The following is a 21,723-nucleotide window of genomic DNA, read 5'->3' as shown; positions in this document are numbered from 1 at the left end:
GTGTCATGTTGCAAATGTAAGCCATGTAGTGTCATGCTGCAAGTGTAAGCCATGTATTGCCATGTTTCAAGTGTAAGCCATGTAGTGTCATGTTGCAAGTGTAAGCCATGTAGTGCAATGTTGCAAGTGTAAGCCATGTTATGTGTCATGTTGCAAGTGTAAGCCATGTAGTGTCATGTTGCAAGTGTAAGCAATGAAGTGCAATGTTGCAAGTGTAAGCCATGTAGTGCAATATTGTAAGTGTAAGCCATGTAGTGTCATGTTGCAAGTGTAAGCCATGTAGTGTCATGTTGCAAGTGTAAGCAATGTAGTGCAATGTTGCAAGTGTAAGCCATGTAGTGTCATGTTGCAAGTGTAAGCCATGTGGTGCCATGTTGCAAGTGTAAGCAATGTGGTGCCATGTTGCAAGTGTAAGCCATGTAGTGTCATGTTGCAAGTGTGAGCCATGTAGTGTCATGTTGCAAGTGTAAGCCATGTGGTGCCATGTTGCAAGTGTAAGCCATGTGGTGCCATGTGTCAAGTGTAAGCCATGTAGTGTCATGTTGCAAGTGTAAGCCATGTTATGTGATATGTTGCAAGTGTAAGCCATGTAGTGTCATGTTGCAAGTGTAAGCCATGTAGTGTCATGTTGCAAGTGTGAGCCATGTAGTGTCATGTTGCAAGTGTAAGCCATGTAGTGTCATGTTGCAAGTGTAAGCCATGTAGTGTCATGTTGCAAGTGTAAGCCATGTAGTGTCATGTTGCAAGTGTAAGCCATGTTATGTGTCATGTTGCAAGTGTAAGCCATGTAGTGTCATGTTGCAAGTGTAAGCCATGTGGTGCCATGTTGCAAGTGTAAGCCATGTAGTGCAATGTTGCAAGTGTAAGCCATGTTATGTGATATGTTGCAATTGTAAGCCATGTGGTGTCATGTTGCAAGTGTAAGCCATGTAGTGTCATGTTGCAAGTGTAAGCCATGTTATGTGTCATGTTGCAAGTGTAAGCCATGTGGTGTCATGTTGCAAGTGTAAGCCATGTAGTGTCATGTTGCAAGTGTAAGCCATGTGGTGTCATGTTGCAGGTGTAAGCCATGTAGTGTCATGTTTCAAGTGTAAGCCATGTTATGTGTCATGTTGCAAGTGTAAGCCATGTAGTGTCATGTTGCAAGTGTAAGCCATGTTATGTGTCATGTTGCAAGTGTAAGCCATGTAGTGTCATGTTGCAAGTGTAAGCCATGTGGTGCCATGTTGCAAGTGTAAGCCATGTAGTGCAATGTTGCAAGTGTAAGCCATGTTATGTGATATGTTGCAATTGTAAGCCATGTGGTGTCATGTTGCAAGTGTAAGCCATGTAGTGTCATGTTGCAAGTGTAAGCCATGTTATGTGTCATGTTGCAAGTGTAAGCCATGTGGTGTCATGTTGCAAGTGTAAGCCATGTAGTGTCATGTTGCAAGTGTAAGCCATGTTATGTGTCATGTTGCAAGTGTAAGCCATGTATTGCCATGTTGCAAGTGTAGGCCATGTGGTGCAATGTTGCAAGTGTAAGCCATGTATTGCCATGTTGCAAGTGTAAGCCATGTAGTGTCATGTTGCAAGTGTAAGCCATGTGGTGTCATGTTGCAAGTGTAAGCCATGTGGTGCCATGTTGCAAGTGTAAGCCATGTGGTGCCATGTTGCAAGTGTAAGCCATGTAGTGTCATGTTGCAAGTGTAAGCCATGTAGTGCAATGTTGCAAGTGTAAGCCATGTTATGTGATATGTTGCAATTGTAAGCCATGTAGTATCATGTTGGAAGTGTAGGCCATGTGGTGCAATGTTGCAAGTGTAAGCCATGTATTGCCATGTTGCAAGTGTAAGCCATGTAGTGTCATGTTGCAAGTGTAAGCCATGTAGTGTCATGTTGCAAGTGTAAGCCATGTATTGCCATGTTGCAAGTGTAAGCCATGTAGTGTCATGTTGCAAGTGTAAGCCATGTAGTGCAATGTTGCAAGTGTAAGCCATGTTATGTGATATGTTGCAATTGTAAGCCATGTAGTATCATGTTGCAAGTGTAAGCCATGTGGTGCAATGTTGCAAGTGTAAGCCATGTATTGCCATGTTGCAAGTGTAAGCCATGTAGTGTCATGTTGCAAGTGTGAGCCATGTAGTGTCATGTTGCAAGTGTAAGCCATGTAGTGTCATGTTGCAAGTGTGAGCCATGTAGTGTCATGTTGCAAGTGTAAGCCATGTAGTGTCATGTTGCAAGTGTAAGCCATGTAGTGTCATGTTGCAAGTGTAAGCCATGTAGTATCATGTTGCAAGTGTAAGGCATGTAGTGTCATGTTGCAAGTGTAAGCCATGTAGTGTCATGTTGCAAGTGTAAGCCATGTAGTGCAATGTTGCAAGTGTAAGCCATGTAGTATCATGTTGCAAGTGTAAGCCATGTAGTATCATGTTGCAAGTGTAAGCCATGTAGTATCATGTTGCAAGTGTAAGCCATGTAGTGTCATGTTGCAAGTGTAAGCCATGTAGTGCAATGTTGCAAGTGTAAGCCATGTAGTATCATGTTGCAAGTGTAAGCCATGTAGTATCATGTTGCAAGTGTAAGCCATGTAGTGCAATGTTGCAAGTGTAAGCCATGTAGTGCAATGTTGCAAGTGTAAGCCATGTAGTATCATGTTGCAAGTGTAAGCCATGTAGTATCATGTTGCAAGTGTAAGCCATGTAGTATCATGTTGCAAGTGTAAGCCATGTAGTGTCATGTTGCAAGTGTAAGCCATGTAGTGTCATGTTGCAATTGTAAGCCATGTAGTATCATGTTGCAAGTGTAAGCCATGTGGTGCAATGTTGCAAGTGTAAGCCATGTATTGCCATGTTGCAAGTGTAAGCCATGTAGTGTCATGTTGCAAGTGTGAGCCATGTAGTGTCATGTTGCAAGTGTGAACCATGTATTGCCATGTTGTTAGTGCAAGTGATGTATTGCCATGTTGCAAGTGTTAGGCATGTATTGTTAGTGCAAGTGGTGTATTGCCATGTTGCAAGTGTTAGGCATGTATTGTTAGTGCAAGTGGTGTATTGCCATGTTGTTAGTGCAAGTGGTGTATTGCCATGTTGCAATTGTTAGCCATTTATTGCCATGTTGTTAGTGCAATGTGTGTATTGCCATGTTGCAAGTGTGAGCCATGTAGTGTCATGTTGCAAGTGTAAGCCATGTAGTGCAATGTTGCAAGTGTAAGCCATGTAGTGTCATGTTGCAAGTGTAAGCCATGTTATGTGTCATGTTGCAAGTGTAAGCCATGTAGTGTCATGTTGCAAATGTAAGCCGTGTAGTGTCATGTTGCAAGTGTGAGCCATGTAGTGTCATGTTGCAAGTGTGAACCATGTATTGCCATGTTGTTAGTGCAAGTGGTGTATTGCCATGTTGCAAATGTTAGCCATGTATTGCCATATTGTTTGTGCAAGTGGTGTATTGCCATGTTGTTAGTGGAAGTGGTGTATTGCCATGTTGCAATTGTTAGCCATGTATTGCCATGTTGTTAGTGCAGTGTGTGTATTGCCATGTTGCAAGTGTGAGCCATGTAGTGCCATGTTGTTAGTGCAAGTGGTGTATTGCTATGTTGCAAGTGTTAGCCATGTATTGTGATGTTGTTAGTGCAAGTGGTGTATTGCCATGTTGTTAGTGCAAGTGGTGTAGTGCCATGTTGCAAGTGTGAGCCGTGTATTGCCATGTTGTTAGTGCAAGTGGTGTATTGCCATGTCGTTAGTGCAAGTGGTGTAGTGCCATGTTGCAAGTGTGAGCCATGTATTGCCATGTTGTTAGTGCAAGTGGTGTAGTGCCATGTTGCAAGTGTTAGTCATGTATTGCCATGTTGTTAGTGCAAGTGGTGTAGTGCCATGTTGCAAGTGTGAGCCGTGTATTGCCATGTTGTTAGTGCAAGTGGTGTATTGCCATGTCGTTAGTGCAAGTGGTGTAGTGCCATGTTGCAAGTGTGAGCCATGTATTGCCATGTTGTTAGTGCAAGTGGTGTAGTGCCATGTTGCAAGTGTTAGCCATGTTGTGTCGTGTTGCAAGTGTGAATCATCTAGTGTCATGTTGTAAGTGCAAGTGGTGTATTGCCATGTTGCAAGTGCAAGCCATATATTGTCATCGTGCGAGTATAAGCAGTATCTGTTTTGTATTTCCAGGTGATATCGACTGTGGAGCAATTGAAGGGACCAGAGTCTGAGGAACTGTGTATCCTGCTCAATAAACCACACCTTAAGGTACACAGTCACACGGGACATAAAGTTTAAAACATATTCAGGGATTGTCAAGAAATAATGTCTTGACATCATACTATAATTCTTGTTAACACAATGTTTGTCAGAGGTTCACATGAATATGGTATTGTGCTGTGGGAGAAACTGTATAACCCAGAGAAATCCAGCTTGGTCACCACTTACCAAACTCAAATGTGCCAAGGTCAAGATTCCCGGCCTGGGCGCATGTGAGCTTGGTTTGTGATCACCAAGCCGGACAAGTGGGTTTTATTTAAGTACTCAGTTTTTCCCCACAACACAAGACCACACTCTTACACTCTTGTCCAAATTTGTGCCACCAAGAGTTGAATTATTGTAAGTAATCATAACTTTGTTCACAATTGTTGTAAAATATATAAAGTTCAGAACCAAGCCAGCAAAGGAGACCTTGGTTGGAGGTGATTGAGCTTACTGGGCAAACAATGGCCATGACATAAACATGGAGCATTCGCAAGAAACCCACTTGTTAGGCTTGGTGATCACCAAACAAACTCTAATGCTCCCAGACTGAGAATAAAACCTGTGACACTTTTGTGACAAGAAAGTGTACTAACCACTGCACTGACCGGCCAAACAAAATCAGATCATTGCATATAATTATATACCTGAATGACATATCATCCAGGGGAATGCAACCAAATTCACCCATAGGTCCTTTTTTTATTTGGAGTATTTTTTGTTGGTTAAAATTTGCAAGTAACAAACATTTGTATGGTTTGTAAACACTGCCTGAACGGTTATGTGTACATGTGGGCTGCTTTTTGTGCACTATATCATCAAGGTAAGTGTACAGTGTACACATAGAATGACACTAAAATCATGAGGAAAGTGTATCAGCAAGCCTACAAGTACAAATTTAATGTGAACAACATTTGAACCCTACTCCAACTTTTAAATACACACAATACAATTCTCATTTTCAACCTCTCTATCATTTTCTATGAATCTGTGAAAGAGAATGCAAATAAGGAGTATTTTAAAAGGGAACTAACTCCATGAAGAAAAACTGCCTTCAGTTGTAAAGTTGTCTACCTTTAATATACAACCCACAGCCAGGCAGTGATCAGCCAATAACTCTTAATTAACTAATGACACAGATATTGTTTCCGGCTCTCACCAAAGAGGCTGCGTGTTGAAGCCCCAGGCAGGCTCATATTCTCTTGGCTTCTATTAGAGGAGACTTCTAGGGCTAAGCGCAACAATGTTTTTTAACAACTTTTAGTTGTCTATTGAGATGCAACCATCTTGTACTAAGCCTGTGATTTGTTAGCATTAAAATCATACTTGAGAATGATTTTTAGCTTGACTGTTTGAACAGTTTGGGGTATTGTTGTAGCCTTTGTGTGGTATTGTTGTAGCCTTTGTGGGGTATTGTTGTAGCCTTTGTGTGGTATTGTTGTAGCCTTTGTGGGGTATTGTTGTAGCCTTTGTGGGGTATTGTTGTAGCCTTTGTGGGGTATTATTGTAGCCTTTGTGTGGTATTGTTGTAGCCTTTGTGGGGTATTGTTGTAGCTTTGTGGGGTATTGTTGTAGCCTTTTTGGGGTATTGTTGTAGCCTTTGTGTGGTTGTCAGTGTCAGAGTCATTTTGCAAAAACTTGAACATTGGCAATAACTAGCAATGTGTTCAAGATATTCCAACGAAACTTGGCATGTGTTGCCAGGAGCAAAATGCACATGAACTGGAAGGCTCATAATTCTAGATTTAATGATTGTTGTGTTATGCCCATGATTGAACTGATAAAAGTGCGATTAGCTGTGCAGCGCCCATGTTGGTAGATTACAACTGTCTTTATAGTGAAGCTAAAATTAATTTGGATGAACTAAATAAAGAAAATGTCTGTTTATTGTACATTAATGGTTGAGTTTTTTCTTCAATAGTACATTAAATTTTGTACTCTCGTAGTGGGGCGTACATATATACAATTACAACAATGTAATTAGAATTACTGAGAATCTTCTGAGAAACACTTCACATCTCAGAAATCTTAAGCATTTTCTGAGAAATATTACCAATTACAGTGAAATTGTTGCTAATAATGTGTCTTTAAATGGTCACATTACTTAATATCACAGAATGTATGGTATTGATCAATATTTGTATTGCCAATAAACAGCAAGAGCAATTCAGGAACAGATAAATTGTCCTCTTTGAGTGTAACCTTGAAATAGGCCAAGAATGGTGAGCTTCCCTAGCAAGATTAACCCACTTCTTATTTGTAAAACACTAAAACAACAGACACAATCCCAGTAGCCTTCAATTTAACCAGTGCTTTTGTTGGACTCAACCATGACCTTTTGGATGTTGGAATGGCTTTTAGTAGTCATTTTGGCATTGCATAGTGGTATTCATGTTTACAAGGACAATGAGTCTTAGTATTCATGTTGACAATGCCTCTTTGTATTCATGTTGACAATGACACTTTGTATTCATGTTTACAATATCTCTTGGTATTCATGTTGACATTGACTCTTGTTATTCATGTTGACATTGACTCTTGGTATTCGTGTTGACAATGACTCTTGGTATTCGTGTTGACAATGACTCTTGGCAGTCATGTTTTCAATGACAATGACTCTTGGTATTCATATTTACAATGACAATGACTCTTGGTATTTATGTTGACAATGACAATGACTCTTGGTATTCATATTTATAATGACAATGACTCTTGGTATTCATATTTACAATGACAATGACTCTTGGTATTTATGTTTTCAATGACAATGACTCTTGGTATACATGTTGACAATGACTCTTGGTATTCATGTTTTCAATCACAATGACTCTTAGTATTAATGTTTACAATGACTTTTGGTATTTATGTTGACAATGACTCTTGGTATTCATGTTTACAATGACAATGACTCTTGGTATTCATATTTACAATGACAATGACTCTTGGTATTCATATTTAAAATGACAATGACTCTTGGTATTCATGTTTACAATGACAATGACTCTTGGTATTCATGTTTTCAATGGCAATGACTCTTGGTATACATGTTGACAATGACTCTTGGTATTCATGTTTTCAATCACAATGACTCTTAGTATTAATGTTTACAATGACTTTTGGTATTTATGTTGACAATGACTCTTGGTATTCATGTTTACAATGACAATGACTCTTGGTATTCATATTTACAATGACAATGACTCTTGGTATTCATATTTAAAATGACAATGACTCTTGGTATTCATGTTTACAATGACAATGACTCTTGGTATTCATGTTTACAATGACAATGACTCTTGGTATTAATGTTGACAATGACAATGACTCTGAGTGTTAATGTTGACAAAGACAATGACTCTTGGTATTCATGTTGACAATGACTCTTGGTATTCATGTTGACAATGACAATGACTCTTGGTATTAAAAATTACAATGACTGGTATACATGTTTACAATGACAATGACTCTTGGTATACATGTTGACAATGATAATGACTCTTGGTATTCATGTTGACAATGACAATGACTCTTGGTGTACATGTTGACAATGACTCTTGGTATACATGTTGACAATGACAATGACTCTTGGTATACATGTTGACAATGGCAATGACTCTTGGTGTACATGTTAACAATGGCAATGACTTGGTATTCATGTTGACAATGACAATGACTCTTTGTATACATGTTAACAATGACAATGACTCTTGGTATTCATGTTTACAATGACAATGACTCTTGGTAAACATGTTAACAATGACAATGACTCTTGGTATACATGTTGACAATGACAATGACTTGGTGTACATGTTGACAATGACAATGACTCTTGGTATTCATGTTGACAATGACAATTACTCTTGGTATTCATGTTGACAATGACTCTTGGTATACATGTTGACAATGACAATGACTCTTGGTACTCATGTTGACAATGACAATGACTCTTGGTATACATGTTGACAATGACAATGACTCTTGGTATTTATGTTGACAATGACAATGACTCTTGGTATACATGTTGACAATGACAATGACCTTTGGAATTATTGTTTACAAGGACAAATAATCTTAGTATTCATGTTGACAATGACTCTTAAGTATTCATGTTGACAATGACTCTTAGTTTTAATGTTGACAATGACTCTTGGAATTCATATTGACAATGACATGTTGGCAACAAATCTTGATATAATTATGTTGACAATGAATTTTGATATTCATGCTGATAATAAATCTAGATACTTATATTTACAATGACAATTTATCATGTTGATCATGTTGATAGTTAATGTTGATATGCATGTGAATCTGGGTGTGTCTGTTGGCAAGAGTCTTGGTATTCATTTGAATACTATCATTATGCATAATAGTGTATGTTCCATCTCCCCCGATTTTATGATTTATGCCCCTTATAGGACTTGGTTAATTTGTCTGGCACCGATTTGCAGGTCAATGATTTTGGCATCAACTTGCAGTTCTTGTAGCCCTATACCTGAACTGGTATGTTAATGAACCTGTTGTTTCGGATGAGCCAAATTTTCTGCATCTGGACAAGCTAATATTTACCCCAGTTCTCCCTTAAGGAGCTAGAGAATTTGATTGAAGTTTATTTTCTGAGAGAATTTTCAGTTTTGGGGGAAAATTGGATTTCTTGCACATAAAGGGGAGACGTATTGATACGCAGATTGGATAAGACTGCTATTGATGTTCATTTACATTGTAGTGCCCTATAAACAGACATGCAAACATTTGCATGAAATAGGACTTTTATGGATGTTCATTTACTTTGCAGTGCTCAAAACAGGGGAAGCAAATATTAACATGAAATAAAACGTGCAGATACTTCAAATTGCACGAGGCAAAAGCATAGGAATCTGCTTCACTTGCAAATACAGGGTTTCTGTTTTATTGTTGTGTAATTGGGTTCGATCGTGTGAACTTTTACTACATCTCCATCAATGGTGGTTTTAGTTCATGAATTTAAGATTAGGGTAGATTAGAATCTTGTTACTGAAAAGCGATACAGTGGTTTGCTTTTCTGTTTTTCGAAGAAAAAAGTTGAGCAATTGTCATAGCTTTTTTGTTGTATGCCAAAACCTTTAACTTTAGCCGCAACTCACAAAACATTCAAGATATTGACATAAAATCTTGTACACAAGAATTAGTACTCACATGTTACTTGTAATAATAAGTACATGCTAAGCAAGGCCCACAACTCCGGCTTTAATAATTGACACGGTATATCCTTTGATAGTCTGAACAAGTTGTGAAAATACCTATAGCTGAGGATTAGTTTGAGCTTAGTACACATGATTACAGTTACAATATGCCAATTCCTGTCAATACTGGTTTTACCCAAAAAACTGATTTAAACATAATTCTATAAGTAATCAACTTTCCTCACATTATTCACAACCAAAATTATTGGTAAAAACCAAAGTAACATCATTATCATGGTTGTGTTGTCATTGACATCAAGGGTGGCAGTGTACCAAGGCTATGTCATTGTCTTGGTGGGGCTGTCATTGGCATCAAGGATGGCAGTGTATCAAGGCTATGTCATTGTCTTGGTGGTGTTGTCATTGACATCAAGATGGCAGTGTATCAAGGCTATGTCATTGTCTTGGTATTGTTGTCATTGACATCAAGATGGCAGTGTATCAAGGTTATGTCATTGTCTTGGTGGTGTTGTCATTGACATCAAAGATGACAGTGTATCAAGGTTATGTCATTGTCTTGGTGTTGTTGTCATTGACATCAAAGATGGCAGTGTATCAAGGTTATGTCATTGTCTTGGTGTTGTTGTCATTGACATCAAGATGGCAGTGTATCAAGGTTATGTCATTGTCTTGGTGGTGTTGTCATTGACATCAAGATGGCAGTGTATCAAGGTTATGTCATTGTCTTGGTGTTGTTGTCATTGACATTAAGATGGCAGTGTATCAAGGTTATGTCATTGTCTGGGTGGTGTTGTCATTGACATCAAGATGGCAGTGTATCAAGGCTATGTCATTGTCTTGTTGGGGCTGTCATTGGCATCAAGATGGCAGTGTATCAAGGTTATGTGATTGTCTTGGTGGTGTTGTCATTGACATCAAGATGGCAGTGTATCAAGGTTATGTCATTGTCTTGGTGGTGTTGTCATTGACATCAAGATGGCAGTGTATCAAGGTTATGTCATTGTCTTGGTGTTGTTGTCATTGACATCAAGATGGTAGTGTATCAAGGTTATGTCATTGTCTTGGTGTTGTTGTCATTGACATCTGAGATGACAGTGTATCAAGGTTATGTCATTGTCTTGGTGGTGTTGTCATTGACATCAAGATGGCAGTGTATCAAGGTTATGTTATTGTCTTGGTGTTGTTGTCATTGACATCAAGATGACAGTGTATTTGTCTTGGTGTTGTTGTCATTGACATCAAAATGGCAGTGTATCAAGGTTATGTCATTGTCTTGGTGTTGTTGTCATTGACATCAAAGATGACAGTGTATCAAGGTTATGTCATTGTCTTGGTGTTGTTGTCATTGACATCAAGATGACAGTGTATTTGTCTTGGTGTTGTTGTCATTGACATCAAAGATGACAGTGTATCAAGTTATGTCATTATCTTGGTGGTGTTGTCATTGACATCAAGATGGCAGTGTATCAAGGTTATGTCATTGTCTTGGTGTTGTTGTCATTGACATCAAAGATGACAGTGTATCAAGGTTATGTCATTGTCTTGGTGGTGTTGTCATTGACATCAAGATGGCAGTGTATCAAGGTTATGTCATTGTCTTGGTGGTGTTGTCATTGACATCAAGATGGCAGTGTATCAAGGTTATGTCATTGTCTTGGTGTTGTTGTCATTGACATCAAAGATGACAGTGTATCAAGGTTATGTCATTGTCTTGGTGGTGTTGTCATTGACATCAAGATGGCAGTGTAAGTTATGTCATTGTCTTGGTGTTGTTGTCATTGACATCAAGATGACAGTGTATTTGTCTTGGTGTTGTTGTCATTGACATCAAGGATGGCAGTGTATCAAGGTTATGTCATTGTCTTGGTGTTGTTGTCATTGACATCAAGATGGCAGTGTATCAAGGTTATGTCATTGTCTTGGTGTTGTTGTCATTGACATCAAAGATGACAGTGTATCAAGGTTATGTCATTATCTTGGTGGTGTTGTCATTGACATCAAGATGGCAGTGAATCAAGGTTATGTCATTTTCTTGGTGTTGTTGTCATTGACATCAAGATGGCAGTGTATCAAGGTTATGTCATTGTCTTGGTGTTGTTGTCATTGACATCAAGATGACAGTGTATCAAGGTTATGTCATTGTCTTGGTGTTGTTGTCATTGGCATCAAAGATGACAGTGTATCAAGGTTATGTCATTGTCTTGGTGTTGTTGTCATTGACATAAAAGATGGCAGTGTATCAAGGTTATGTCATTGTCTTGGTGGTGTTGTCATTGACATCAAGATGGCAGTGTATCAAGGTTACGTGATTGTCTTGGTGGGACTGTCATTGACATCAAGGATGGCAGTGTATCAAGGTTACGTGATTGTCTTGTTGGGGCTGTCATTGACATCAAGGATAGCAGTGCATCAAGGTTATGTGATTGTCTTGGTGGTGTTGTCATTGACATCAAAGATAACAGTGTATCAAGGTTATGTTATTGTCTTGGTGGTATTGTCATTGACATCAAAGATAACAGTGTATCAAGGTTATGTTATTGTCTTGGTGGTGTTGTCATTGACATTAAAGATAACAGTGTATCAAGGTTATGTGATTGTCTTGGTGGTGTTGTCATTGGCATCAAAGATGGAAGTATATCAAACTTAAATTGCAATTTTCTATCATATTTACGAGGTCAATCCTCTCAGGATTAAAACAGAGAACTGGTTGTCATTTATTTGTCTCTTTCATATACATCATTGTATCGCCATAAAATGGAATATTCACACTTTGAAAGTAGTATATACGCTGTACATTATTATGACATGTCCCCGGTGATTATAGTGGGAAAACGTGACATTTCTACAAAAGGACATCAATTGATTTCTCCTATGAATAATGATAATTGATACAATGTTGTTGTTTTTCAATAGATTTCGTGCAGTTTGTCCACATTATGATAAGGGGAGATCCTTCACTTTATTTAACTCACTATAAGATAACATTTTATTTGACTATGTAATCACAAATAGAAATATATTCTCGAGTTTCATATAGCCATAAGTGACTGAAGATAATTTTGATCTTGCACCAAAATTCAACAAATATTCTTCATAGACAATCATATCAAAATTGCTCATATGGGATTCATAATCATATAGCCATGGAAATGAACAGGTCAGCGAGAGTCGGTCTTGCCAGCTTTCATGTTAAAATTTAAGAAAAATGTCAGTTTGATTGATGTTAATTGGGAAATCGCATGTGAAACATAACTTCATGACGTCGTTTTGGTGAAGTCATTTCAACTCGGCATAGTGAACACTACTCAACTTTTATGAAGCAATGTACCACCATAAAAAACTAAAAGGCCAATAAAAATAACATAATATTTCGTCGATAACATGACCTAAAACAAAAGATTTCTTTATATTTAATACATTTCTATCTGATGCCGTCTGAGACATGATGCCAATGAATTACAAGTGTACACTTATAGCCAATCCACAGACAAACAAATCAGTTACGGGTTTGCGCTATTGTCAGATAGGCAAGCAAGCTTAAAATACAACATCGGAGCCTTTTGCTTTCTCTCCCAGAAAGATCTATAAATGCTCGTGCCAGTGTATCGGCATGTAGTAGTTTTTTTCCGGAGTTTCAAGCTACTTCCATTTTCGGGAAAACAGAAGATAACATCTTCATAGCAGTTTATAGGATAAAAAAGAAGAGTTGCTGGGTTCTGTCATAGATCTATGTTTGGGATTAGTGTCTGACATGTTTCATTGCCTTTAATGCTGGGTAAGACCATATAAGGACTGTTGTGTAGGGATTTCTGTGATGAAAGCAACAATTTGTAGTGTTTTCTTATTGTGTTAAAGAAGTTATTGCAAAAGAAAGAATAAAGTAAGTATCTTTTTGTACTTTGAAAGTGCCACTTTAAGAAAGCAGCAGGTTAATCAGAAATTAAAGGCCGTTTTCCTTCGTAATCTGCACCACATATAATGCTTGTTAAAATTGGCAGTTTCTAAGAAAGCAGCAAAAACATATCTTATAAATATTATCTGCATCACATGCTTGGTAAAATTTTTGTATGATCGGCACCACATTCTTGATAATATTTGTAGGTCATTTCAAAAGTAAGAAATGTTTTAAGATCCATTTTCTGTTTAAAATAAGAAATTGAGTTTGAACCACATTTGTTTTTCTTTAATTTGTTCCTCATTTGGGGAAATAAATTCTAACCAAGGTACGAAACCATCTGTGAGTGTTGGGTAAATGTTCAAATATTGTGTGTGTAAGTAAAGAACACATTCCGTTGGTTCCATGTGCATGATGAACAATGTAACAAAATGTTACTGTAGTCATTTCTTGGATATTTTTCGTGAACAATTTGAGAATATTTATTCGTATGTTGATGGCCAAACTAAGGGGATTTTTCGAAGAAAGGTCAGCATTTAGAATAATGAAATAAAAGCAATGGAGTTTTCTTTTCCTCCGTAATGGCCTTGTTGCTTGGGTCGGTAATTTAATTTCTGTTCTTTTAATTAGATGTTGGCTCCAATTCCATTACCCATCCCAGAAGATCTGGAAATCGTGATGGACAAAACCTTACAGAGATAGGAATTTAGCTCAATAATTTTTCATGTGGCATTAGAAGATATGAAGGTTTCTCTTAAAGGGACTGTACACCAGATTGGCACCAAAAATAGTTTTTTTTCTGTAACGAATCTCAGGACAATTATTTAATAGAATGTTTTATTTTTTGATATCATAATTGTAAAAAAAAACACCAAAATGTAAAAAAAATTGAATCGGAGACCGGGTTCAAACCCGTGTCGCCAAAATTGCAGTCCAGTGTCGTATCCACTGTGCTACCAAGGCTTACTATAAAAGAGTGGAATATTTAATATATATATTTTTATATACCTAACTTGGTAATATCACGTGATAACATCGACTAGCCAATCACGCATAAGGAATGAATTCTACTAGGTAGACATACCTAAGTAATCTTTTTTAATGGAAAAAATACGAAATAACTGCTAAAATTAAATTAATTGTAAACTATGTGGTACTTCAGTTAGTAAGTTTCAATGCATTGTACACATCAATACCAAGTTTATGTCAGTTTTTCTTTTTTTTCGCTATTTCATCATATGGAGTACAGCCCCTTTAAAAGCCTGATTCTGTAAATGGCCTTCATGCAGGTTTGGAACTGAATATATCATTTCAATTTTCTCTATTAATGGTGTTGCTTAATATTTAAAACATTAAGGTTCCTTTAAAGTACGCTGCACTCTCACAGATTGACAGTTCTGACCTTTTTTATTTATTTTGTCTCAGAATCAGCTGATTACGGCATCAATGCCTTACATTCAGTCATAAAAGATAACTCGGATCTCAATAAAGTGGAAAACTGCCGTAAATTTCACTTTTTTTAAAGCACTAGTAATGTTTCATATATAGCCATAAAACATCAATTTTCGAACATTTATATAAAAAACTTTGATCAACCCTTTTATCAGCAGTCTTTAGAAAAAATATCATTGGTTTCCAGACATTTACGCAAAAATTGACTCATTCCAAGACAAAACAATCAACAATCTGTGAGAGTTTTGAACTTGATACAATTTAATTTGAAGGACAAATTCAAGGTTATATGAGGTAAACTATTTTTGCAAATAAAAACATCAATTTCAATTAACAATTAAATAGATATTTTCAGCCGATTTAAATGTTAAGTAAAGCAACAATAAATGATCTTTTTTTTGGTGTGAATGTATTTATATTTAGCATGCGTGAACCACTGGATAAAATGCTTTAAATAAAACCAAGAATGACTGAATGGAACTTAAATGCCCTTTGTTTTCAATAGGAAGCTTTCTAAATGTTTTCATTAGGAAGCTTTCTAAATGATTACATCAGAATCAGTCAGGCAATTTTCTACTTGCAGAGACATGAGCCTAAACACCATAAAAAAGTTCATAGGTGTCAGTTCTCTATTTATGACACTTCTTTCATTAGAGGAAACATCTTATCGAAGACACAATGCATGAACATTTTATCTTCTTTTTTTTATTAACTTTTGTATATATTATTACATCAGTAAATATCATACACATAATACTGTCGAACAAGTTACATGTTATTAATATCCATGTATATATATATTCAATTTACAAAAAACATATACAGGTTATGTTAACAATATTTAATGCTGTTGAGGAGAGTGTTAGAGAGATATTAAAGGTAGGTTAATTATAGAAAGATGGGAGAAAAAGAGAAAGATAGTTTGGTTCCGGGTGAAAACTGAACAAAAATGATCGGTCTGCTTTGTATGTAGAACTGCTATGTACATACATGTATATACTTTTTTTAATAATAGTAAGAGGCAGAGGGTTTATTTTATCAATGTTTTGTTATTCTGGCTTAAGTATGCGTCCATGTTATATATATATATGTATATATTAAAACATTAAAACTTCATGTGTGGTGTTTTTTTCAAAGCAAAAATATGTTTTAGAAACACAGTCTGCAATCATTTCACATTATTTACAATTGATGCAGATGGATCTTCATTTTGTAATTCATCTGCTTATGTTGATACTTGTTGTGGATTGAAAGCAGCAATTTATCAATGCTCGCCAAATTTGGACACTGGGGACATTTTGTAAACACATCGGATTCAAATGCGAATTGTTCTCTCTGGATATGGCCATTGTTACAAATTTGCATAGCTTTTGTAATATTCTTTCCAATATTTCACCAAAAATAGATTTGAAAGAATTATTGGCCAGGCTTTTCTTTCTTTCACAAAGAGATCATTTATCATATCCTTTTTTATTGCTTTTGTTATTTTTTTTAAATTTCTCAATTTCAACAATAAATAAATTGCTTTCCAGAGTTGAGGCAACAGCCTTCATCCTTGTTTGAGATTCAATTCATTCACCACAAGCTTTTTAATTTATTGGAGCGTTTTGGGGAGAATTTGATCAAGACCCCCTCTTGTCCATGCTAGACGACTTCTGATTTAATCATTTAGAAAGCAAAAGATGAAAATAACTGCTGAAATTGCATTTAGTCATTAATATGTTTTGTTTGGTGGGTTATTTGGTGGTTCATGCATGTGGCTTGTAGCAACATTCATTATAATTTGTATTTGCTTAACTTGTGTGCCAATTTACACGCAGCACTTAAACATAATACATAAAAATGTTTTCAATGTGTTTTTTTTAAAAATGACGTAGTGTGACACTTTCTGGATAGTTATAACACTAGTTATATATCAAAAATATACAACGACATTATTTTATGATAACAACAACATTTATGATATACATAGACATATTGAAGAACTTCGAAATAGTGATGGTTAATCTCTATAATTAACAGGCCCTTAACTCATGTGATGTTGTGTCCAATAAAATATATTATTTAGAAAAATCTTTGTCCACCCTGGTGTACAGTTTACTTGAAGAGACATAACTTATGAAAGGGGGAACTAACTCCTTGTGTATGTGTATTTACCTGACCATCTTTGAGCACATGGCATTTTAGTCCATAAAATATACTGGAAAAAGCAAGTTACCATAGCCCCAGTAAAGCCTTTATTGTTAAACAAGAGAAATAACTCAATATCTTTTCGTTATTACAGGCCCTACTCCAAGCACATGATGTTGTGGCCAATGAGATATACGGGGAAGAAGCTTTGAGAGTTTTGCCCCTCTTCCCCTCCAGTACAGCCTTTCTTGTTTAACAAGGGAAATAACTCGATATGTATTTTCGCTCTTACAGGCCCTACTCCAAGCACATGATGTTGTGGCCAAGGAGATATACGGGGAAGAAGCTTTGAGAGTTTTGCCCCTCTTCCCCTCCAGTACAGCCTTTCTTGTTAAACAAGGGAAATAACTCAATATGTATTTTCGCTCTTACAGGCCCTACTCCAAGCACATGATGTTGTGGCCAATGAGATATACGGGGAAGAAGCTTTGAGAGTTTTGCCGCTCTTCCCCTCCAGTACAGCCTTTCTTGTTAAACAAGGGAAATAACTCAATATGTATTTTCGCTCTTACAGGCCCTACTCCAAGCACATGATGTTGTGGCCCATGAGATATATGGGGAGGAAGCATTGAGAGTAACACCGTCCCCAGTACAGCCTTTCTTGAACGGAACTATTGAGCCGGAATCACCAGAAATGTCAGAACCAGATACAATTACACGTGTACGCCTCGTGCAGTTCCAGAAATCTACAGATGAGCCGATGGTAGGATACAGTTTTTACCTATGTTGTTGACCCTTTAGTAACAAATTACTTGTTTTTGTATCAACTTTGAAGCATTAAGCGGACACACAGATCACTTTGTTTTTATACTTTTCGCATGATTGGGTTTTTGACGCAAAACTTATTTTCTGCCAAAATGAGTAATTGACTTACTAATATAGTCCATTATAGTTCATAAATTTCGCCATTATGAAATAAAATTGTTGTATTTATTCATACTACATCAAAGATAATTTTTATCATATTAGGAACTTATTTAATAAATTCTCTATGGCCGTACATCTGCTGATGCAACTTGAGTATTTGGGGATGATAATCATGAATCTTACTAAACATCCTTACCAACTGCAGAAATATTTTGGCTTCATGATGAGGTTATAAGATTTCCTGTTAATGTTGTTCAACACTTCGATGATTTACAATGAAAATGCCAGCTAGGGTATAATGTGAAAACTGGAATTATTTCTTTTGTCAGGGCATTACGCTAAAGCTGAATGATGATGGACGATGTGTGGTTGCCCGTATCATGCATGGTGGAATGATACATCGGCAGGGAACGCTCCACATCGGCGACGAGATACGGGAAATCAACGGCATCAGCGTCGTCAATCAGACCGTGGAAAATCTGCAGAAAATGCTGGTAATTTAATGAACAAGTGGAAATATTTAGGCAGCCATAGCAACTAAAGCAATTCTTATTAATGAGACCTTTTACAAATCTTTTAATGCTATTATGTGGTCTGATTTTACTTTTAACTTTTTAATCAATTCACAATTATATTTGTCATTTTCTGATTCTGTTTGAAATAAGGGTTGTCACAAAATAACTTAAACAAGTAGGTTTTCTCTAATTATCTGTGTCAGATTGCAATTAAACTTACATGGATTAAGCAATTGTCCTTAAGCATAAATATTAACAATACTGTTTTATTGTGACCCAAAATACTGATTTAAATTAGACATTTTTCAATTTTAGTTTTCGAAAACTGATTTTTTTTCAGATGTTGACCTCCTTATCAATGGGTTCATGACACAGAGTCATTAATGTAAAAGTTTTAAAATATGACAACAGTGTTCTTTATTATTATTCCCTGTACTTCAGAAAGTCCAAGGCACTGTGAGTTTCAAGGTGATACCGAGCCAGCGTGGTCTCGTGACGCGAGAGAGATACGAAAATAACAACCACAAAGAGGTAATTATGCGTTGCAATTCTTCGTTTAACAAGTTTTGTTGTGGGCTTACAGCAATTTATAGACCTTGATTACAAAATATTGGACTATGAGTAAATGGTGAAAAATGTAGAAAAAGTAAAAGTTAGTCTTGTCCTTGTATTATAATATTTTTTTCACCAGTTTACCCTTATAACTGTGTATTTTGTAATTAGAGCCTTCAAAATGTTGTGTTGCTGTTTTCTATGAAGATAATGATTATATTGTTACGGAAGTTGTGTGAGGCCATTATGACCATAACATTTATAATTCTTAAAAATATGCACTCTCTATTTCTTGTAAGTGGTAAGATCATTATTTGATGATGTAAACCATTTTCAATTTCAAAACTTTCAATTCTTTTTCTGCTGTTCTCTTTCATACAAATATAAAACAAGTGTTCAACACAACATGATAATAAGATTCTCTTAGATATGTTGTTACATATGTGTGTGAAGCTGAATGTTATGTTTGAAGTGCTTAAATATAGTGTGTTTGTGTGACAGTTTATATAATCAGGATATCTGTATTGTTATAATGCCACATACATGCATATTGTATATTGTATATACATTCTGTAAAACTTAACGGCATTGGCATTTTCAGATACTGTGAAATCATTTATATTTGTTGGCATGAAATTTCGTTGGTACTTGAATTGATGGTTTTTCGTTTTTGAAAAAAATAATCGAAACTGTGATAGTTCTATATCCTCTCCATTATCTCCATGCGCTGGCCCGTGATTTCCGTCTTCTACGTCACTCGGTTAATGACACTCGCTAAAGTGGTTTGACATGCCAATTAGTGCATATACCCATGTCAATTATCGATTTAATTGGAAATTAAGGTCATAAAAGAAGATGTTACCTGATCATAAATACAGATAGGCGAAGCCATTGAATGCCAATTAAGAATTTTGCAAACTGTAAAAACACCGAGAAGGTCCGTATATTTGAGTAAACAATCCCTTAAGATTGCTGATGTCTACAAATTCAATCACTTTTGAATATGATCTCATTTCAATATCTATTCACACGTTTTTGTTTAATATTGAATGCGTTGTATGGTTACATTGTCACGTTTAAAGCTCAGTAACCTCCATTGTAATCAATTAATTATTTCATTAAAGAAAAAAATCGATAACCGACACTCATCACTCACATCTTGTTAACTTGGAGATTTTTATGAACAGCGCATGTTTAGGCACATCAGGGTTCCCCCTGGGTTCTAAAATGTTGTCGCCACTTTTTCGCGGGTCCAGGGCAGCGCCCTTGTGGGGGCCAAGGGGGCGAAGCCCCCTGAAGCTCATGGGGTTTAAGCATTTTAAGAGCCTTAAATTGCATTTAATTAGCACATTGTCGTGCAAATCATAACATTTTGTTGTACATGAAGCACAAGATATTAATAGCAAATTGTTATTCTGTTGACAAAATTCATTGTATATGGACTAGTATATAAATAAAAAAATATTGCAAAAAATGTGACATAAACATCAATATGTTGATTTCAGTCTAATGCCTGCATACAATAAAAGAATACATTTGTGAAATTATGAGATAAATTTAAATTAAATGGAAATTCAAAGAAATATACATTGTCAAACTAGGGCCATAACTTTCCTAATAGAAATTTGTCTACCTACTCTTTACTCCAGCCAACATATTAGAAGCCTTATCAAATGGGGTTTAATCCTATTTATTTGATTTCTGTTAATCCTTTTGAACTCTTAGAATGCTGCATTTATAGCAATTACAAATTGCGACAAAACCGAAAGCAAGTCTATTTTTAGCGCGTAAACGTCATTACGAAATTTGCATATCACGTGACTTTCCGACAATTCTATGATTTGCATATTTAAAACTAACACAATAATTACGCAACAACAAGGCTGTTGAGCTAAATATTAAAATTGTTTGTTAATATGAGACATATCAGTTAAAGGATGTCATTGTTTATCCGTGAAAGCAATAAAATTCTGCATTAATTAGCGAGGTGTTGACTGGGCCGTGACTGCTTGCCCTAATTATCGGATTAATTTTTGTTGTCGCACCAGCAGATGCGCTTGATTTATGACAGTGACAGAATCGATTATCATGCAGGCCGCATGGTCACCACTTACGTCATTTTAAGAAAATATTTTAGAAAAAAATCGTTGTCGCCATAAATTCGCCAAATTTGAAAAGTTGTCGCCACTTTTGCGATTTTGTCGCAAATGGCGACAATGGCGATCGCCAGCGGGAACCCTGGCACATGCTTTAGTTATTTGGTTCATAAAAACACTTTAAAATGATTTGGTTTATTTGATAAAGGCTGATATAATATATTAATAAAACATGATAGTAAGATATACAGTGAGACGGATGTTTACGCTATATAATGTGGCCTCTGTAACGAATAAACTAGACTATGTACATGGCAATTGAAAAAGTGAATAAAGGGTTTATATTTCGTTAGATCTTGAATTCGTGGATCACCCAACTGACGAAAACCACGAACATTAATGCCCCACGAACTTTAATGATTTCACAGTACTGTAAAGTCATTACTGATTAATTTTCATGCAAGAATTTAAAAGCAGAATTTATAGTTGAACTATTCTTATGACTTAACTCTGGGTGCTTTCTTGAAGTTGGAGAAAAGAAAATCGTACTATGGTATAATTCCCGATATCAACTTGTTCCGAATATCAACTTGATAGTTCTATCATTGTCTAATTTGATTGAACTGTTGTAAATGTGCAGAATGAATATTACCAGTGTACAAGTTTCACTCCTCAGACTAATAGAGTGCTGCCAGTGTGACAAGACTAGAGTGTAACCATTCTGTGTTTTATTGTTGAGCATTAATTTGTATTAAAATT

General features: G+C 36.2%; 1 protein-coding gene across 1 annotated transcript in view; it reads left to right on the top strand.

Annotated features, from left to right (window-relative positions):
- The window catches only part of LOC128220330 (peripheral plasma membrane protein CASK-like), a 180,666-nt gene that overhangs the window by 139,370 nt on the left and 19,573 nt on the right, over positions 1-21,723 (top strand). The window contains exons 14-17 of the mRNA XM_052928691.1: positions 4,143-4,220; positions 17,449-17,637; positions 18,131-18,295; positions 18,758-18,847. Coding sequence (XP_052784651.1) covers positions 4,143-4,220; positions 17,449-17,637; positions 18,131-18,295; positions 18,758-18,847 — 522 coding nt within the window. The remainder of the gene's footprint in view (positions 1-4,142; positions 4,221-17,448; positions 17,638-18,130; positions 18,296-18,757; positions 18,848-21,723) is intronic.

The sequence above is a fragment of the Mya arenaria genome, chromosome 15 (assembly GCF_026914265.1).
Source record: "Mya arenaria isolate MELC-2E11 chromosome 15, ASM2691426v1".
NCBI lineage: Eukaryota > Metazoa > Mollusca > Bivalvia > Myida > Myidae > Mya > Mya arenaria.
The sequence above is the reverse complement of the archived record's forward strand: the minus strand, read 5'-3'. Positions and strand labels throughout refer to the sequence as shown.